This window comes from Pipistrellus hanaki (genome assembly GCF_964339955.1).
Source record: "Pipistrellus hanaki genome assembly, chromosome: 3".
Taxonomy (NCBI): domain Eukaryota; kingdom Metazoa; phylum Chordata; class Mammalia; order Chiroptera; family Vespertilionidae; genus Pipistrellus; species Pipistrellus hanaki.
This window is the reverse complement of record NC_140505.1, coordinates 139002195-139024573: the sequence shown is the minus strand read 5'-3', so window position 1 is coordinate 139024573 and position 22379 is coordinate 139002195. Positions and strand designations below refer to the sequence as shown.

The 22379-nt window shown below is 36.3% G+C and overlaps 1 protein-coding gene across 1 annotated transcript; it reads left to right on the top strand.

Moving 5' to 3' along the window:
- Window positions 1–7585: 7585 nt before the first annotated feature.
- LOC311618645 (uncharacterized protein) lies at window positions 7586–18778 on the top strand (the record flags this gene model as incomplete). Its single annotated transcript, XM_084876208.1, is given in 5 exon segments — window positions 7586–8517; window positions 15200–15370; window positions 17819–18135; window positions 18138–18409; window positions 18413–18778. Coding segments are annotated over 5 exon segments (2058 nt in total).
- Between the last annotated feature and the right edge of the window lie 3601 nt (window positions 18779–22379).

Here is a 22379-nt window from a genome sequence, read left to right as displayed (position 1 = left end):
GGAGTCAGAAGTTTTTACTTAAGAATTTAAAGGCAGAAAGTGACAAAAGAAAAGGCACCTATTGGATTACATATATGTTAACCATTTTGACCAGCAAAAGATACCACTGAAAATTTCATGCCAAATAAAAAAGTGGAAATTAAATATATAGTGCTGACAGACAACAGAATGATTTCTAAAGTATACAAATAGCTCTCATAAGTGAACAATACAAATGAAAAAGCTAAATAAGCAAAAAATAGACATGGTCAATTTGGAGATCAATTCCCACTTAGTAAAAAAACAGGATTGTCAACTGTTGTAGTAATCAGTCTAATATCAAAAAATTTATATGGTGGAAGAACTTTATACCAATTATATTGTCGTTTTTGAAAAGAACTTTTACCTGTTGCTGAATTAGATCTCAGGCAAAAGGGTACTTTCCTAAAGCCTATGTAAAAATTTAAGTTGTTAAAGCCTTTTGACGAGCAATCAGAAAACCTACAATTTAAAAATACATATATTTTGACATGGCAATTCCATACCTGCAACTTTATCTCACAAAAATGTAAGAACCATTTGAAAGGATATATAGCATAAAAAGGCACAATATGAAATACAGCATTTCTGATGACCAAAAATTCAATGCAAAATGAAAAATTCTCAATAGATTGAATGTCATCAAGTTATTAAACAAATCTATTAGAGTCACACAATTTGTTCTAGAGTAATTCCTGTGATTTTTTTTTAGGGGAAAGAGTGACATAGTGACAAAATATGCCTAATATAATTGATTTTTTTGTATTGGAAACCTTGCCAAAACCTTTCACTATGAGTATACATTCTTATGTGTACATATATATATATATATATATATATATATATATATATATATAGAGAGAGAGAGAGAGAGAGAGAGAGAGAGAGAAAGATGTGTGTGTAAAATATATGTAGTGTACCTGTAAACATATTTAATAAGTCTTATATATATAATCATATCAAGTTTTAAAGCATACTTAGAATGAATGATATTTGCTTGAGAAACTAAATTTTAAAAATACTAAAAACAAAAGCAAAACAAAACAAACAGAAATATACCTTTCTAGAAAAAATCGTCATGGGAAGGGTTGAAACAAGGAAAGCACAGGATGAGCCTGGGATATCTTATTGTACTAGAAAAATGGTTAATTCAGCAGGCTAATGCTGTGTAAGCCCTGCACTTTCTACACAAAGTCCCCTCTTATGACTGGTCCTTGCTTAGCTGCTAGGAGATAACCTCTGAACTCTTGGAATACCTTGCCAGATAAGAGTGAGGCCTTTGTTTATTAGTGTATGTTGTCATTCCATAAAGGAGTGAGATCGTGTGATATTTATCTTTCTCTGACTGGCTTATTTCATTTAGCATAATGCTGATCTAGAGACAGAGAAGCCTTGATCAGACAGTCAAACCTCAGAGAGAAGGTAGGGGAGGGTGGGGGTAAGGAGGAGAAATCAACCAAAGTACTTATATGCATGCATATAAGTCTAACCAATGGGCATAGACAACAGGGGGGTTTTATGCCTGAAGTCCTGGCCATACTACATCTGGACCTGTGGGGACTGGAGACTAAGTAGTTGAGTAGTTAAGGCTAGTCCCGTGGGTCCTGCATGCCTACATGACTGACCCCAATGAAACCCCTAGTTGTAAAGGCTCAGGTGAGCTTCCTGCTTGGCCATACTTTGCTCATAAAATCACACATTGTCACTGGAAGAATTATACTGTCGATTTTGAAAAGAACTTTTATCTGTTGCTGAATAAGTAATAATTAAAGCACAAAATGTCAAAATATGTTGAATACAGCTAAACATTATTTAGAGCAAAATTTATAGCACTAAAATAATTATGTAAAAAAAGACTATCTAAAAAAAAAATTTTAACCTTTCCACAAAATTAGCAACAAAAAAAAAAAAAAAAGAAGAAGAAGGAAAAATCAACCAAATCTAAGTAAACAGAAAAAAAATAAAAATCATCATAGAAGTCAGAACAACTAAAAGACAGAATGGACATCATCCAAAACCACAGGAAAGCTGGCTGAGTGGAAAAATCTACAAGTAGAAAGAAGGAGAGAGGTTCAAGGATCAGGGGAGCTGCAAAGCACTGAGGTAGGGAGACATGCGCACAGAGAGGAAGGGTGGCCGAGTGCCTGGCTGACGGGAGGGGAAAGGAAGCCCCCAACAGCACTGAACCCCAGTTCCGACTGCACTGAACCCCAACCCCGGCCGAAACCCTAAGGACCTAGGCTCATACAGTGGAGTCTGGACTGTAGAGAAAGGCACCCGGAGACTCAGAGACCGGGAGCTGCAGCAGGCAGTGAGTGTGCACAGAGAGGTGTGACCTCGGAGGTTGCCACAGCCTCTCCACACCAGAAGGAGTAGGAAGCCCCTGACTGCACTGGGATTAAAAATATCATACAGAGACCCAACACAATTCCGGGCGAGCCCCTGGGGCACCCACACTATTGCAGGGGGAATCTGGACGGTCATGCGGAAACTCAGGGGAGTCTCGAAAGGCAGAGGTCTGAGACACATGCACAAGGGCGGGGCTGACGGGAAGCCAAGACCGTAGGCTCAGCCCTGAGACCCTGCCCCATCTAAGCTGAGCACAGAGGCTTTTGCAATTTTGCAAGTTTGATCCTATAAGACTGTCTCCAATACAAAAGGTATCCCAGAGTAGACACAGCTGATACTCACACCCAATTGGCCTGGAGGTCAATTTCTCCCAGTGATACCAAAAACAATCAAGACTTAACTGTAACAAGGCTGTACATGCATTCCTCAAAGGGGAGCACCAAGAGGGTCTACCTCAGGTAACTGGGGAGGCTGACCCACCGGGCCACATAGGACACCTAGCACACAAAGCCACCCTACCAACTTAGGGAAGCAATGAAAATGCCAAGACAAGGAAAGAGATCTCCAACGAAAGAAATGGAGGAGAACAAAAGACTGGATATAGAGTTCAAAACCACGGTTATAAGGTTTTTCAAGAATCTCCTAGAAAAGGCCAATAAATTTAACAAGACCCTCAAGGATATGAAAAAGGACCAATTAGAAATTAAACATACACTGACTAAAATAAAAAAATATTATACAGAGACCCAACAGCAGACTAGAGGAATGCAAGAATCAAGTCAAAGGTTTGGAATACAAAGAGGCAAAGGACACTCCTCTGGAGAAGCAAGAAAAGAAGAGAATCCGCAAAGTTGAAGATAGTGTAAGGAGCCTCTGGGACAACTTCAAATGTACCAACATCAGAATTATGGGGTGCCAGAAGAAGAGAAACTGAAAATCTATTTGAAGAAATAATGTCAGAAAACTTCCCCCACCTGGTGAAAGAAATAAGCTTACAAGTACAGGAAGTGCACAGAACCCCAAACGAAAGGAATCCAAAGAGGACAACACCAAGACACATCATAATTAAAATGCCAAAGGCAAAAGACAAAAAGAGGATCTTCCAAGCAACAAGAGAAAAACAGTTAGTTTCCTATAAGGGAGCACCCATATGATTATCAGCTGATTTCTCAACAGAAACTATGCAGGCCAGACGGGAGTGCCAAGAAATATTCAAAGTGATGAATAGCGAGAACTTACAGCCAAGATCACTTCACCCAGCATAGTTTTATCATTCAGAATTGAAGGGCAGATAAATAGCTTCATAGATAAGAAAAAGCTAAAGGAGTTCACCACCAAACCAGTATTATATGAAATGCTGAAAGGTATTCTTAAGAAGAGAAAGAAGAAGAAAAAAGATAAAAATTATGATCAACAAATACATATATATCAACAAGTGAATCTAAAAATCAAGTGAACTAAAAATTTGAGGAACAGAATAAACTGGTGAATATAATAGAATCAGGGGCAAAGAAAGGGAGTGGACTGATAATTATAAGGGGCAAGGGGTGTGGGGGTGCAGGAAGAAACTGGATTAAAATCGTACACCTATGGATGAGGACAATGGGTGAGGGGGGAGGTAAGGGCAGGGGAGGGTGGGAACCAGGTAGAAGGGAGCTATGGGGGGGGGGAGGAAGGAGAAATAATTGTAATAATCTGAACAATAAAGATTTATTAAATTTTTAAAAAGAAAAAGAAAAAGAAAAGAAAATCAGAAAAGAAAGAAGCCACAAAATGCAAGTGGAATTGACCCTTGAACAACATGAGTACATTTATATATGATTTTTGGTTTTTGTTTGTTGCTGTTTCTCAAAACAATGCCTGTGTCATTTTAAGTCTGTGGCTGGGAGTCCTTGAATACAGAAGGGTCAACTGCATGTGCCCCTTACTTTCTCTGAGGGATTTGAACATCCACAAATTTAGGTATCCCTTGGGATCCTGAAACCAATCCGCTGTGAATACTGAGGATAGCTGTAGTTAAATTTTCGGAGAGTCTAAAATTATAGGTGGAATTTTGACTGTGAGATGTGGGGGGTTCAGACTCCCTAATCCTAACATTATTCAACCGTAAAGTGTATAAGGAATGAAGACATGACTATAGATGTAATTACAGATTTTATACTTAATAAAAGAGATATAAGGAATTATAAAGTGCATATCATAAGCTGACAACTTAGGTAAAATTTATATTATGTGATAAATAAGATGTTTAAATACATAATCGTGTATATTTCTTATTGTAGTGCAGTATGCATAACACAGAATTTACTACTTTGACCATTTTTAAGTAAAACTCAGTGGCACTTAGTACATTTATATTTTGAAAACTATAAAAGTATGTTTTGTCTTCAATTATAATATATGGTTGTAAATTTTTATGCATTTATGAATAATGCAGTCAGTATATTTGGAGAAAGAAAAATCTGGAAGGATAAGACTTATATGTAAGCATTAGCCTTATACAGGGAGGGGCAAAAGTTTATAGTTGTTCATATGGAAAATATGCCTGACTGGTGTGACTCAGTGATTGAGCGTCAACCTATGAACCAGAAGTTCATGATTCCATTCCCAGTCAAGCACATGCCCAGGTTTTGGGATCAATCCCCAGTAAGAGGAGTGCAGGAAGCAGTCCACCCATGTATCTCTCATTGATGCTTCTATCTCTTTATCCCTCTCCTTTCCTCTCTCTCTCTCTCTCTCTCTCTCTCTAGCTCTGTCTTAAGAGACAGAGTGAGAGAGATAGAGAGAGAGAGAGAGAGAGAGAGAGAGAGAGAGAGAGAGAGAGAGAGGAGGGAGAAAGAGAGAGAGAAAGAGGAGGGAGGGAGGGAGAAAGAAACAAACAAAGAAACAAACAAAGAAGGAGAAAGAGAAGGGGTGGGGGGAGAAAAGAAAAAAATCAATTAGGAAATGAACTAAGTGATTTATATGACACAGTTGTCCTGCTATTTGACCCAGTGATCCCATCTCTAGGAATATATTCTAAGAATCCCGAAGTACCAATCAGAAAGAATGTATGCACCTCTATTTCATAGCAGGATTATTTACAAATTCTGGAAACAGCTCAAGTGCCCATCAATAGATGAGTGGATTAAAAAAAAAAATTGGTAAATTTACACCACGAAATACTATGTAGCTATAAAAATGAAGCAACTTTTGCCCTTTGAGACAGCATGGAGGAACTGGAGAGTATTATGCTAAGTGAAATAAGCCAGTCAGAGGAAGACAAGTATCACATGATCTCACTCATATGTGGAATCTTATGACTAAAATAAACTGATGAACAAAATAGATCTATAGACATGCAACAGACTGAGGAAACTCAGAGGGAAGTGGAGGATGAAGGGGTGAAGGGTTACAGGAAGTGAGTAATTAAAAACTTATATGCATATGTGCATAATCCATAGACACAGAAAATAGAGCAGTGAAGGACTGGGGAGAAGACAGAACAAGGTGGAGGGGGACAATGAGGGAAAGGGGAGACATCTGCAATACTTTCAACAAGATAAATTTTTAAAAATTAAAATAAAATAAAATAAATAACCTATCTCAAATGCTACTGAAACATCCTAATTTCTCCAAGGAGTCAGTCCCACTGAAGCCTGTTTTCCTTATGTGTTTACCAAACTCATTACTCAGAAATGAATTAACAATTCTTGATTGTAGATCACCAAGGACCATTTGTTGTTTTCACCTCCTGGCATTTTCTGCAAATTAAACAGAAAAATCACATTTGACATCATAAAAGCATTTTTCTCTGTCCTGATTATTTAAATTATTATCTCTTCCACCTGTGGAGAGCGCTCTCAGCATTTAGAGTAATTTTTTTCCTAATGATGGAGATAGTAGGAAAATCTTTGGAGGATTATAGTAGCACTGAGTCCATCATAAGCAAATCTGTCCAGCTTGTCGGAAATGGAGAACAAAAGGAACTCTGTATTCCCAGACATCACAGTGAATGTGAAGACACAAATATTTTTATGAAAATATCACTGTAGTCTTAATATTGCTATATTTAAATAGCCAAGAGAAGTTTGACTTTCAAACAGAAGAGTAAGTATGATAGTTTGTCTCTTTGATTAGAATTCCCTTTTAGGATCTAGATAATAATTTCTTCTGACAAGAAATGGATTTCTGTGATAGTTTATATACTCTTAATGTGTTTAAGTTATGTTTATGAAATTCATTTTGAGAATGAATTTCCCTCGTGTGAATAAATGTCAATGACTGGGAGGTTTTTATTCATAAAATGCATAAACAAAATTGTATCTTGCTTAACGAGAGAAACAATCAGGGTAACTTTGACTATTCAACCATAAATTAAAAATAATGAGGTATCTTTATATAGAAATATACAAGCATGCCCTTTGCATTTCTCTTTCCACCCCAAAAAGAATAACAAAATCACTGAAGTCACAGCATCTCATTATAGATTCCTGTGTTCATTTTGGACATTTGTTTGGAATATAAAATAAATAGAAATCAGTCAGTTATATGTTCTTGTCAGTCTGTTTATTGACTCCTATTATAAAATAAATTGCAATATCATGGAGGAAACATATATTTTCAGCATTGAATAATGGTCAAAACCTGAAAATTTCAATTTGATATGAAATTTAGTAACTAAACTTCCTAAAAGAATTCTGACTTTTAAGTAAACCATGACCCTCAGTAAGTGATCTTTCTCTATATCAGAAACTTTGTGAACTTGGTGGTCACTATAATTCGGCCCCAACATCAATAGGAACAGAAGACAATAAATTAAACAATAAAGGGGATACTCTCATATGACAAGATAAACAAGGGGATACTCTCATAAACTAGATACACAAGGAGAACCTGGTTTTTATTAATGGATTCAGAAAAATGTCAATATTTGACATATTGATTGAATAGTAGGAACATTTGAGTTCCTTCTTAGTGTAGTATCACTGAAGATAATTCATCAACTGGACGATGAGGGCGGGAAGAGAAGACAGTCATCATTTGTGTCAGCAGCAAAGGTAACACACATATCAAGTAACGCACAGATTCAAGGGGGAAATGTAATGGGTAGTAGGGGCCAGCCACAGTGCTTAAGGTTGGTCATAAGAATTAAGTTTTAGAACAGTTAAAATAAGCTATAATCCATCGGGACATTTCTCTGAATATCACATACAGATTGGAAGAAGTCGCATCCGTGATGAGAAACGGTACAGTGACAACATTCATTCTGCTGGGACTGACAGAGGACCCTCAGCTGAAGGTTCTGATTTTTATCTTTCTATTTCTCACCTACACCCTGAGTGTAACTGGAAACCTGACCATCATCACACTAACGTTTGTGGATTCTCACCTAAAAACACCGATGTACTTTTTCTTAAAAAATTTCTCCTTTTTGGAGATCTCATTCACATCTGCCTGTATTCCCAGGTTCATGTATAGTATTGCCTCAGGTGACAAGGTCATTACCTATAATGATTGTTTCACCCAAGTGTTTTTCACTGACCTCTGTGGAGTGACAGAATTTTTCCTTCTGGCTGCCATGTCCTATGACCGCTATGTGGCCATCTGCAAGCCCCTGCATTATACCACCATCATGAGCAGCAAGGTCTGCCAGACTCTCATCCTTGGCTGTTGGATGTCTGGTTTATGTGTCATAATGCTACCATTTAATCTGGCTTTAACTCTAAAATTTTGTGACTCTAACATAATTGATCATTTTACTTGTGATGTAGTTCCCTTAATGAAAATCTCATGCTCAGACACATGGCTCATCGAACAGACAGTCATAATCTGTGCTGTCCTGACCCTGAATATGACTCTTACTTGTGTTGTTCTGTCATATGCTTCTATTATCAAGACAATTCTGAGATTCCCTTCTGCTCAGCAAAGCAAAAAGGCCTTCTCCACCTGTTCTTCCCACATGATTGTGGTTTCCATCACCTATGGTACATGCATTTTCATCTATATGAATCCTGCAGCAAAGGAGCAAGTGACCGTTAATAAAGTAGTTTCACTGCTCATTTCTTCTATTTCACCCGTGTTAAATCCATTTATTTACACACTGAGAAACAATCAAGTTAAGAAAGCCTTCAATGATTCCATCAAAAGAATTGTTTTGCTCTTTTCTAATAAAAGGAAATAATATTTTCAGACATCTCACAAATTGTATTTTTGAAGTTTATAAACTCATATGTTTTTTAATAATATATACATGAGTTGAATTAATTTTCTCAACGTTTCTTCAACCAAACTGTCATTGAGCCCTGTTCAAGCCATTTTTGTATCTTCGTTTTTTTCAAACTAATATATGATAGTTTTCTATGTCAGGTTATTTAAATTTTTAAAAATAAATTAACTTCCAAATACTATTTTAATATATTTAAAAGTCATTCCTTGGGAAAATATAGGGCACAATGCTTTGTTGCTCTACTCAAAATGCACACAATAGTGATACCTAAACACATGTAAAAGAGTAATTTTTGTATAATGTATAAAACAGATGAAAAGTCATGAGTTAAAATGCATGTGAAAGATTTATAGCACATTTAATATTAGGGAAATAGAGGAAAATATTATTTCCATGAACACAGAAATACTGGATAAAAATGAATAAATATTCATTAGAATCTATACCTCTGTTTTCTTAATATTATTTCAGTAACACATCAAAAAGCTTAATTACTGCCCTAGCTAGTTTGGCTCAGTGGATAGAGTGTCAACCTGCAGACTGAAAGATCCCAAGTTAGATTCTGGTTAAGGGCACATGCCTGGTTTGTGGGCTCGATCCCCAGCGTGGGGTGTGCAGAAGGCAGCCAATCAATCATTGATGTTTCTATCTCTCTCTCCTCCCTTCCTCTGAGAAATCAATTAAAAAAATATTTATTTTTAAAACTTAATTACCAAGAGAATAAATTTAGCAAAAAGTACAGTGTACATATAAATAAAGTATAATATATATATATATATATATATATATATATATATATATTCAAAGATATGAAATATGATGAAAAAGAATAATCAATATTTTTGGTTGGGAAATTTAAATATAAACATGTATATGTGTATATATATATATATATTATTTAGGTATGGTAGAAACATTTATTTATTTATGTATTTGTATATAGTCACGAAGCACATAGAATATTAAAGGAAGGCAAATTTTAATGCAGGTTATCTGAAGCAGAAACTAAGAGATACAATCAGAAATACAAAAAGAAAAAATCAAGCATTATTCATGGTGGCCAAGATATGGAAACAACCAAAATGTCCTTCAATAGATGATTGGAAAAAGATGGTGAGGTACATATATACAATGGAGTACTACTCAGCCACAAGAAAAGATTAAATACTGTCATTTACAATAATATGGATGAACCTTAGGAATATTATGCTAAGAAAAATAAATCAATCAGAAAAAGCTAAGAACCATGTGATTTCCTTCATATGTGCGATATAAAACAGAAACTCATAAACACAGACAACAGTTTGCTGGTGACCAGAGGGGAGGGGACTGGGGAAGTAGTAAAGGGTAAAGAGGGCCAAATATATGATGATGTAAAGTGATTTGACTTTGGGTGTTGAACACACAATGCAATATATAGATGATGTACCATAGAAATATACACTTGAAACCTATATGACCTTATTAACCAATGTCATACAAATACATTGAAATTAAAAATAAGTAAACCCTAGCCGGTTTGGCTCAATGGATAGATTATTAGCCTGTGGACCATAGAGTCCTGTGTTTGATTCCGGTCAAGGACATGTAATTTGGTTGCAGGCTCCTCCCCACCCAGGCCCTGGTTGTGGCACATGTAGGAGGCAACCAATTGATGTATTTCTTTTGCATCACTGTTTCTCTCTGTCAATTCGTCTCTCTTCCACTCTCTCTAAAAATTGATGGAAAAATATCCTTGGGTGAGAATTTTTTTAAAATAATAATAAAAAGAAAGAAAGAAAGGAAGGAAGGAAGGAAGGAAGGAAGGAAGGAAGGAAGGAAGGAAGGAAGGAAGGAAGGAAGAAAGGAAGGAAGGAAGGGAGAAAAATTGATTTAATCCCAGTTATATACATTTTTTTCTTTTCAAAAAGATTTCCATATACACAATGATAGAATATCAAACATCTGTTGCCAAGGAAAAAAGATATGCTGTAATTTATTTTGTTAACACTAATTCAGAATAAATAAATTTAAAATGTAAAAAATAAAAGTCCTTTGAAAATGTAAATGTTACACAGTATACAATGGAATATTATTCAGCCATAAAGAGAAAAAAAATATCCCATTTGCCACAACATGGATAGATCTTGAGAATATCATGCTAAGAAAAATATGTCAGAGAAAGTTAAGAATCATATGATCTCATTCATAATCAGGATATAAAACAGGAAGAAAATCTGACTTTGGGTGGTGGGCACACAATGCAATATATGGATGATGTATTGTAGAATTGTACACTTGTAATCTTATGAACCGATGTCATCCCAGTAAATTTAAATTTTAAAAAATCGATGCCAGGCTCAAAAACATACATATGGTATAATTCAACTATATAATACTCTACAAAGCCCAATATACATATGGTATAATTCAACTGTATAAAACTCTACAAAGCCCAATCTATAATTGCAGAAAGTAGGTGGCTAGTTGCCTGGTGCTGAAGATGGGTAAATGATAAGAACATTAAAAAATTGATGGGGAAATATGGAATTATTTTGCTTTATTGTGATTCTGGTTATAGAGACATATACATTTGTCAAACTCATTAAACTATACAATTAAAATTAGTACATTTTATTCTATGTAAATTATATCTCAAGAAAAATATGAAACCCAACCTTGATTTTGATCAGTTCTTGGTTAAAATGAGGTAATAATCCTTATATTCTATACAAGAAAAAAAATGCTAATTAATAATATAAATGTATATCCAAAGCACTCTGATATTCTTAGTTTGAAAGAATACCTTAATTACTTTATTAGTCATCCAATTCACTGAAGAAATGTTGCTTCTAGTGATTATTCTGACAATATTCAAAAAACTATAAATTGTACAAGTATCTTTCTTGTAGATCTTTCTATAATTGTGAAAAGTAGAAAAGAATTTAAAATGGTTCAGAAGGGACTAAAGTGGTGGATAACTATAGAACTACATTTTTAAAAATTCTGAAACATTGTAAAGAGCATATATTCAAAGTTTGACTTAAGTTATGATGCTACACTTATAGGGTGCACTGAAATTAAATGGAATTAAAATGATGCATGGAAATTATTATTAAGTTAAAAAAGATTCATATATATCTAAGTATAATGCAATTTACAATGTATCAAAGAATTATACACTCAAAATCTATATAATCTTATTAATGTTGCCCCAATCAATTTAATTAAAACTAAACAAATAAAATAGCATGCAGCTAACTATACACTGAATGGCCAGATTATTATGATCTCTGAATGAATAATAATTTGGTCATTCAGTGTGTGTGTGTGTGTGTGTGTGTGTGTGTGTGTGTGTGCCCTATCTAATAAAAAATGTGATATGCAAATTGACCATCACTCTAAGACACAAGATGGCCGCCCCCATGAGGTAAAAAATGGCTGCCCCCATGTGGACACAAGATGGCTATTACAGATGTCCTGCAGGGGAGGGCAGTTGTGGGCAGTTAGGAGTGACCAGGAAAGCAGAGGAGAGTAGTTGGGGGTGACCAGACCAGCAGAGGAGGGCAGTTGGGAGAGACCAGGCCTGCAGGGGAGGACAGTTGGGTGAGACCAGGCATGCAGGGAGGACAGTTGGGTGAGACCAGGCATGCAGGGAGGACAGTTGGGGGGGGAGACCCAGGCCTGCAGGGGAGGTCAGTTGTGGGCAATCAGGCCTATAGGGGAGGGCAATTAGGGGTGACCGGGCCAACAGAGGAAGGTAGTTGGGGGAGACCAGGCCAGAAGGGGAAGACAGTTGGGTGGGACCAGGCCTACAGGGGAGGGCAGTTGAGTGGGGATCAGGCCTGCTGGGGAAGACAGTTGGGGGGGACCAGGCCAGCTGGGGAGGGCAGTTAGGAGGGACCAGGCCACTAGGTAAGGGCAGTTGTGGGCAATCAGGCCAGTAGGGGAAGGCAGTTAGGGTTGACCAGGCAGGCAGAGGAGGGCAGTTGGGAAAGACTAGGTCTGCAGGAGAGGGCAGTTGTGAACAATCAGGCCAGCAGGGAGGGAAGTTAGTGGTGACCAGGCCAGCAGAGAAGGGCAGTTGGATGGGGACCAGGCCTTCTGGGAAAGATAGTTGGTGGGAACCAGGCCTGCAGGGGAGGACAGTTGGGTGGGTACCAAACCTGCTGGGGAAGATAGTTGGGGAGGACCAGGCCAGTAGGAGGAGGGGTTAGGGGGTGATCAGGCTGGTAGGCAGAAGCAGTTAGGGGCAATCAGGCAGAGGCAGGTGAGCAGTTAGAAGCCAGCACTCCTGGATTGTGAGAGGGATCAGGCCTAAACGTGAGGCCAGAAATCCCTCAAGGAGTCCCAGATTGGATAGGGTGCAGACTGGGCTGAGGGACACCACCTCCGAGCATGAATTTCATTCACTAGGCCTCTAGTATATGTGTGTGTGTGTGTGTGTGTGTGTGTATGTGTGTGTGTGTGTGTGTGTGTGTGTGTATTAGAGGCCCAGTACATGAATTTGTGCATGGGTGGGGTCTGGCTAGCCTGGCCAGGGGGAAGGGACATGGGCAGTTGGCCAGCCTGCCTGCTGGTCATCTCCTATTTGAGGGGACAATTTGTATATTAACCTTTTATTATATAGGATGTACACTGAGTGGCCAGATTATTATGCATTCAGAGATCATACTAACTTGGCCACTCAGTGTATATCTCAATGTTATATGTTTAATTAATGTTCACACATTTGCAAATATGATATGTCATATATATGGACATATTTGCAGGAGGAAATTTATGGAAGCTTATGCTCCAAAATACTAGCTTTTGTTATCTTTTTTAAGTTATTTTCCTTGTACTTTTGACTAGCATTTTTCCTTATTTTATCAAATGTCTTAGAAATATACTCACTTCATAAATATTAGTAAAGGAAAAAATGAATTTCTATGACCTTTTAACTACTTTACATGAAAAATATTAATTTTTTTAAAATAGAACTAATTTTTTTATTAGATTCATATTATTTTCCTACCTGTCTCATTTAAATGATTCTGTTGCTTTCGATTGTCCCTAAAGACTGTGATGTTTGATTTTTTTCCCCAAAAAGTTTATTACACAAATGATTCATTAGTGATTTTTGAACTTGGTCACCAAGGGCCCTTTTATTAAACAACTTTGCTGCAGATTTGACAAATAAACAAATATTGATATTAAGCTTGGAATTGGAAAAACTTCTCTCCAAGAGAAGATAGTTCAGAACATCAACCTTCCAAAACTACTGGAGCTTTCTCTGAACTGGTATTTCTTTCTACCAATCAAGACTAAAAGAAAATATTTTTATGGCTATGCACACATCTGTTTTGAAGAAATGTATGCAATTGATTGAAGATGGGAACTCAAGTCATTCCAGACTTCTGTAACTGAGTGGCCTGGATTCAGTCAATAGTGAGCAGAAACTCTCATGCAAGTTTTCAACGTTACATTCATTTTCCAATTTGTATCTCTAAGAATAATAACAGTAGTTAAACATCTCATCAAAAAGAGGCTATGACTAACTGTTAGACGTATAGATACGCTATTTTCTATCTTTTCAATTATATTCTCTCTGGATGAGATTGGGTCCTATTTGTCTCTAAGGAATGGATTTTCTCTGACTGTATAAAACTGAAAGATGTGAGTTTTAATATGGCTTTTAATGAAATGTTATTTTTAGAAAGCATTATTCCTGAATAATTTGTATTAATTGGTGTGACCAGTTTTTAACTTTATTGTTGGCGCTATTACAGATGTCCTCATTTTCTCCCCTTTGCCCATCTCCACTCAGGCCCCGCCCGCTTCCCTCTGGCCATCACCACACTGTTGTCTGTGTCTATGGGTCATACATATATGTTCTTTGACTAAACCCTTTACCTTCTTTCATCCAGTCCTCCTCCTCCACCCCTCCCAAAGCTCAGTCTGTTCCATGTATCCATGCCTCTGTTTCTCTTGTTCATCATTTTATTTTGTTCATCAGATTCCATGAATGGTGTGACCAGTTTTATACCACAAGTAGGATGTCTTCTAAAGGTAGTATAACTTGAGGAACATGAAGAAGCAACATTCTCCCAACAGGAAAAAAAAAATCGATTGACAAATTGGCTCACATTGCATCATCTCTTTAGAAATTTTTTTTTAAACTGTAAGGTCTTTAACTATAATAGAAACAATAACCAGGCAATGATAATCTATATAAAACATTACTCAACACCTGCATTATAATATCAGAGTTCTCATGGGGGGGGGGGGAGAAATAGTTTTAGTGACTAGAAGAAAAAGTGATATTATAACTAAATGCTATTCCAAGTCAGTTGGGCTGCATTAGTTGCCTGGGAGAAGCAAAGGGAGGGAGGATCCTTCAGTCTCAAAATGATATGTTCTAGCCGGGACCGGTTTGGCTCAGTGGATAGAACGTCGGCCTGGGTACTGAAAGGTCCTGGGTTCGATTCCGATCAAGGGCATGTACCTTGGTTGCAGGCACATCCCCAGTAGGGAGTGTGCAAGAGGCAGCTGATCTATGATTCTCTCTCATCGATGTTTCTAACTCTCTATCCCTCTCTCTTCCTCTCTGTGAAAAATCAGTAAAAAATATATTTTTTTAAAAAATGATGTTCTAAATTTCAGGTGTGGAGCAACATTCCCTGGGAGCATACTAGGGCTGAAGCAAACCATGAGCAAGTCCATGCCCCTTCTCTGTGACAGTGACTTCCACTACTGGGATTTAACTCCAGAACTTACTAAACACATGGTCAAAGTTGACATTTTCCCTGCTCCATGGGGAGGGAATATCATAAAGTAATATAGCAAAACTTTTCACATCATCAACCAATCAGTGGCTCCAGCACAAATTGTAGGCAGCTTTTTCTTTTGACTCAATTTTTTAAATATTTTAGAAGCTGATGCAGTATTCGGTTTGTGCTAGTTGAGAAAAAACCTGTAGGCAACATACTGCCTCAAATTTAGAACGTCAAAGTCCTCAACTTCCGGTTTTAACACGATGCATTAGGAAAGTGAAAGCAGTATCAACGAATATACAGCTATTCCTCTGATTGGCAGAAAAGGCAAGGAGGGGAAGACAATTATCGCTATTTTTCAGGAATAAAGGTAATGGATTTGATCTGATAAGATCAAATGATAGGAATTACTACACTAGCCAGGAAAAAAAAAAGAAGAAGTCTAAATGTTAGACTCAAATTATAGCAAATTAAATAAGTAAATTTACCTCAAATATGAATAATGTATAATAGTTTCAGGTGGAAATTTTTACTTAAATTTTTACCAGTAATTATTTTAGGCATTGAATATATATGGAACTGTGTTACTTATAGGGTTCTGTTCTAGGTTAAAAAGCACCAGTTAAATCTCAAAGCAATGTACATCCGCAGAATAGTACTAAAATTGGAGTAAGAATTGATTGCTATGGATGACACCAACCTGTTTCAGAGTTTCATTAAACTCCAGAAAGAATAGATACTTAAACAAACAAAAAAAATGATCAAGCATTTGCATCTCAAGTGGAACTGGGGTTTGGGGAACAGAGATAAGTGAAGAAAAAATTACTCCAGATAGGAAAACCATGTAAAGTGATTAATTTGATGCACAGCCAAATTTATTAGATTAATTATAAGAAACTCGAGGACACATATGTAATACCTTAATCAATAAAGAAAATTTTTAGAAAAAGAAACTCAAAGAAAGAAACAGGAGGGAAGTGTGGACATTCTTATGTTTGAGGTTTATTTGACTACATTCCTGACATTCTGAAGAGCAATTATTTTGGCGACCAAGCAATAGGCATTCAAGAGAATATCCACTAACTGTACTTGTTAAATTAAAGGAACTAAAAGAAGAAACTGAAAACATGAACATAATAGAGACAAGAAAGAAGAAAAATATCCAGAAACTAGAAATTTAAAAGTGAGGGGGAAAGGTGGATGTTAAGATAAATTATAGCCAAAGAACATATACTCTTAACCCAAGGACCCAGACAGCAGTGTGGTTATGGACTGAGGGAGGAGTGTGGGCCGGGTGAAGGTGGGTAAAGCTGTGGGGGGTGGGGAGAGCAATGGGAGACATCTGTAATAGTATCAACAATAAACAAATGAAAATTCTCACAGTCTGAAGGGGGGGGAAGGTAAATTAAGAGAATGTTATGAATAGTGTGGTCAAAAGTACTCATTCCACATAGAAGCCTATAACTATTTTATACAAACAAACAAACAAAAAAAGGTATTTGATAGCCTTAGAAAAAACTGTATCATTATAATGGTGGCAGCAAAAGTGTGATTACAATGTGGTGAAATGGCTGGTGAATAACAAAAGGAAAATAACTCAGAACCAGGATGAGGAAATAATGAGACTATATTTATTAGTTATTATCAGTTAGGCACTTTTCTAAATTACAGATACACATAAATTTGGTTTTTTTAAAAAAAAGCATTTAAAGTGGGGAATGTAACTAGTATCTATACCTGATTTTTTTTGTACTTTAGTAACATTGATACCAAGATGTTGGAATGTATACATCTTAGCTAAATAGATGAAAGATTAAAAAACAGTGGTGATGATGTCAAGTAGTCCTATGAATGTCACATCCAACATATCTTAATATTCTAAACAACATATTTCTCAACAGAATACTATGTTCTGCGCATAGACAGTGACTATAAATCTTAAAAAGAAAGTCTAAGAGAGAGGGAGAGACCAGAATAAATGAATGACGAAAATGTTGTTTAGAGATTAAAACATGAGTTTTAAAAAATTACAACAATGCTAAACAAAAATCTTAAGCAATGGACTGGAAACGCCATATAGTAAGCCCCAAACTATTTGTATTAATATTCGCACTTTATCAATATTCAACTACAAAGAAAAACATTGAAGTGTAAGATTTGGCTTTAGGGTTTAACTTTAGTTAGCAGTAAAATATAACTATGTAATTCCAAACCAGTGTGCAGATAAAAATAAAACATAAATTAGGAATAAAAAGTGGAAAGGGACTCATAATTCATGATTCTTAGGGATCTGGTATACATAAAGTAATCTTATATTTTAAAATATTACTTGAAATTATCAAAACATACACTGTGGAACCTAGTAATAATAAAGATAATAATACTTATAACCAAAAGTTTTTAAATTTCATGTCAGATGGTTTTGAATCGGTTGTTGAGCAACTAATTCTTGCTATGTGATGTTAACATCATTCTCCTCATACCAAGTATCTCTGAATTATACATGCAGATTGAATAGAAATCAGGACTCAATGATGAGAAACCGCACAGTAACAACCTTTGTCCTGCTGGGACTGACTGACAACCCACACCTGAAGACTGCGATTTTCATCTTCCTATTTCTCACCAACATGCTGAGCGTAACTGGGAATCTGACAATCATCTCCCTGACCTTCATAGATTCTCACCTTAAGACTGCAATGTACTTTTTTCTACAAAATTTCTCCTTCTTGGAAATCTCCTTTACATCCGCTTGTATTCCCAAATATTTGTACAACTTATCAGCAGGTGACAAGACAATCACGTATGACAGTTGTGTCATTCAAATATTTTTACAGACCTCTTTGGGGCTACAGAGTTTTTTCTTCTTGCCGCCATGTCCTACGACCGATATGTAGCCATCTGCAGACCCCTGCATTACGTGACCATCATGAACAATAGAGTCTGTAGAAGACTCATCCTTTGGTGCTGGACAGTTGGCTTGTTGATCATGATCCCACCACTTAGACTGGGCCTGAATCTGGAATTCTGTGACTCTAATGTTATTGATCATTTTGTCTGCGATGTATTCCCCCTCCTAAAGTTCTCATGCTCAGAAACATAGCTCATTGAGCAAGTGATCACAGTGTGTGCTGTGTTGATCTTTATCATGACCCTGGTTTGCATAATTCTATCCTATATGTGCATCATCAAGACTATCTTACAATTCCCTTCTGCCCAGCAAAGAAAGAAGGCATTTTCTACCTGCTCTTCCCACATGATTGCCATTTCCATCACCTATGGAAGCTGTATTTTCATCTATGTCAAACCTTCATCAAAGGAATCAGTGGCTATTAATAAGGGTATGGCAGTTCTCACGGCTTCCATTGCTCCTATGCTGAACCCCTTCATTTACACCTTGAGAAACAAGCAGGTAAAACAAGCTGTCAATGACTCCATCAAAATAATTACATTGTTCTTTAAAAAATAAAGCAACTTGCTAATGTGGAAGAATCAGACATCCTTAAGCTTTATCTTTACACTTTTAATCCTTTCCTTCCTCACAATGAAGCTTTATTGAGATTGCATTTCTCAATAAGAAAAACATAATGCATTTTCAAGAAACAAAAGAATAACTTCACATGTAACCAAGCCTTAATAAAACGACAAACAATACAAAGCAAGCAGAAACAAGGAATTCACCTTAATATTTTGGATTTAGTAATTGTGCCAGTGTTTATTCCAACTCCAACCTTTGAGTGCATTTTTATTCCAGTCACCGTTCTAAGTTACTCTATTTCTTACTTTAAACAATAAACCAGAGAATGGTTTGGGAAAATGGGTTCAATATTAAAGATGAGATATTTAAATATTAAGTATTCATGCTGTTAAAGATTTAAGCTTTATTTCATGATGACAATATTGCAGCAGCTAACACAGAAAATCACTACAGACCTATTACATTTTATTATATGTAATAATAAACTTAAAAGTTATTTTATCTTCACTTCAAAGATAGGTAAATCAAAGCTCAGCAAAGTTATTGCTAGTAAGAGGTAATTTCATGGAGCAAATTCATTTGTACATGACTCTAGACCTGTGTTTGTTATAGTGTGATGCAGATTTTAACATTATAATGTTCTCAAGGGACACCTTTAAAAAAATTACCTATGCCAAATAAGTGTATTAATTTATGAAATGGGAAGTTTTTTTCTATAATTTTAAGAGAAATTTTTATTTAAATACAGCAGGCCATTTTAATATAAGCATTCAAAAGTATAAGAATTAAAAATATTTATATTTGAAAATAATTTATATTAATGCTAAAAGCACAGTGCACGAATTTGTGCATGGGTGAAGTCTGGTGGCGGGGAGGGGCAAATGTGGGCAGGGCCAGCTGAGGGGAGGGGCCAAGGGTGGTTGGCCTGCAGGCCCCACCTCCTGGTCAAACTCCCAGTAGAACTCCTGGACGAACTCCCAGTTGAGAGGACAATTTGCATATTAGCCTTTTATTACATAGGATATTTACACAAAAAAAAAACATACTTTAATATAGAACTATGAGGAGCAAAAAGATTTCAAACAAGAGGTAAAGTCAAAAGTGTATGTACACTCTCTCTAAGAAGTTAGTTAGAAGTGAAATTGTCTATAAATTGGTATATAAAACTGAATTCATGAATGTAATGATTGTGAATGTCCCCAGAAAGGCCAGTGAAATCAGAGCAATGAGCTTAAAAATGGCACTGGTAACAGATGCAGAAATTCTTATTAAATATCCGGCCATCTTTAGCCACAGACGTTCCTTCGATCAACTCTTATTTATATGCTCTATTCTAATAGCACATCAAGGCCATTCAATGAATTAGTTTCCTTTGATTAATATGATGTAGGTTCTGAGGTTTTCGGCACATTCTAATTCTCTCTACCAAATTATATAAGCTTTCATTCAGTCAAGATCATTAATTTTGATTTTCACATATCTGGGTTTTATTGTAAATGATTTCTCCAGCTTTTCACATAACTCTTTGCAGAAATTCCTGCATTATAATCTTTGTGATTGCAATTCATCCAACAATCCCACTATCTGTTCTATTTCAGTAGGATTGATTATTTAGAAATTAAATTATCACATGATTGAATTTACAATGGTCACTCTCGCTTGAGCAATGAAACAGCTGAAAGCTTCCCAAATGTACAATGAATAGAAGAAACAACACTAACACACTATGAACAAAGACGGAAGCAGCACCATGGCATAGGGCACATGTGTCAAACACAAGGCCCGCGGGCCAAATCCAGCCCGCCAGGCCTTGCAATGTGGCCCGCACCGCGCTGTCATCACTGCACTCCGCTGTCAGTTTATGACATTGTTCAGTAAACCATTCGGCCCGCGATTTAGGCTGGATTTTAGATTTTGGCCCCTTCTCTGATTGAGTTCGACACCCCTAGCATAGGGAGTTCAGCCACCCAAAGGGAGATTAGGATGTGGATAAAGGCCTTTTGCTAAGGATAAGCTTGGTGGCAGGTCAATGCCATGTCCTATTCTCTCTCCCAAAAGTAGCCCATTAAATCTACCTGATGAGATACTGAGTAAGTCCTGACGTGATTTCTCAAAACTCATGTTTATTTAAAACAACTACTATAATATGTATATCATTATATTGAATAAATTACCTTTTTTGGTGACTCTAGAAACTATGGTGGCCAATTGAGGAGTTCCATTTAGTCTCTATTGAAAATAAAAATTTGATCAGACAAAATATTTAGAGATAGGATAAGAACTATTCTATACTCTGTGAATTGTTCCCACCTTCTCAGCCAGAACTAGGACTAGAATAAACTCTACCTACCAACTGTACAACTTGACTCTGTCTCTCAAATAATCCTACTCATGGGTAGTATGCTGAATAACCACAACCCCAAAGATGTCCTAATTCCCTGAACCTGTGAATATTATCTTACATGGCAAAAGGGACTTTATAGATGTCATAAAGTTATGGATCTTAAAGTAAAGGGAAAAATTAGATTATCCTGGATTGTCCAAGTGTCCAATAATCTCAAGGAAGCAGAAAAATCAAACCATTAGGAGATGTGACAAGGAAAACAAAATGTTGGAATAATACAAGGAAGGGACTGGGAGCCAAAGAATGCATGCAGCCTCTAGAAGCTGAAAAAAAGCAAAAATAAATAAATAAATAAATAAATAAATAAATAAATAAATAAATAAATAAATACAGTTTTGCTCCTAAAGCCTCCAGGAAAAATGCACCCCTGTGCATAACTTGGTTTTAGACTTCTGACCTCCAGAACTATAATGGAACGCATTTGTATTGTTTTAAACCACAAAGTTTGTGGTAATTTGTTTCAGCAATAAAAAATCTATAATATATCAAGAAATAAATAAAAAGAAGTATTTATTCCAAATAGTTATGTAAACACATCCAAATTGACTTCCACTAGATATGTTTAATTAAATGCATGAGGTTGACATTGTTTAATAAAATTATTAGGTTTTGCCCTGACCAGTTTGGCTCAGTGGATAGAGCGTCGGCCTGTGGACTAAAAGGTCCCAGGTTCGATTCCAGTCAAAGGCATGTACCTTGGTTGCAGGCACATCCCAATGTATGCTTGGAGGCAGCTGATCAAGGTTTCTCTTTCATCAATGTTTCTAACTCTCTATCCTTCTCCTTTCCTCTCTGTAAATAAAAAAAAAATCAAAAAATAATAATATAAAAAATTTATATAGGTTTCAGTATACAATTCTGATACACCATCTGTATATTGCATTATGTGCCCACCACCCAAATTCAAATCTTCTTTCATCACCATGTAATTGACCACTTAACTCCTATTAGAATTGTATCCTTGGGACCTATAGAAGAGAACACATTTGTGTTGTTTTAAGCCACTAAATTTGTACTTTGTTTCACCAATGGGAAACCACAATACTGTTGTCTTTGTCTATGAGTTTTTGTCTTGTTTGTTCATCTGTTGCTTTCAGTTTTATATCCCACATATGAGTGAGATTACATGGTACTTGACTGTTTGTCTGACTCGATTTTGTTTAGCATGATATTCTCAAGGTCCATCCA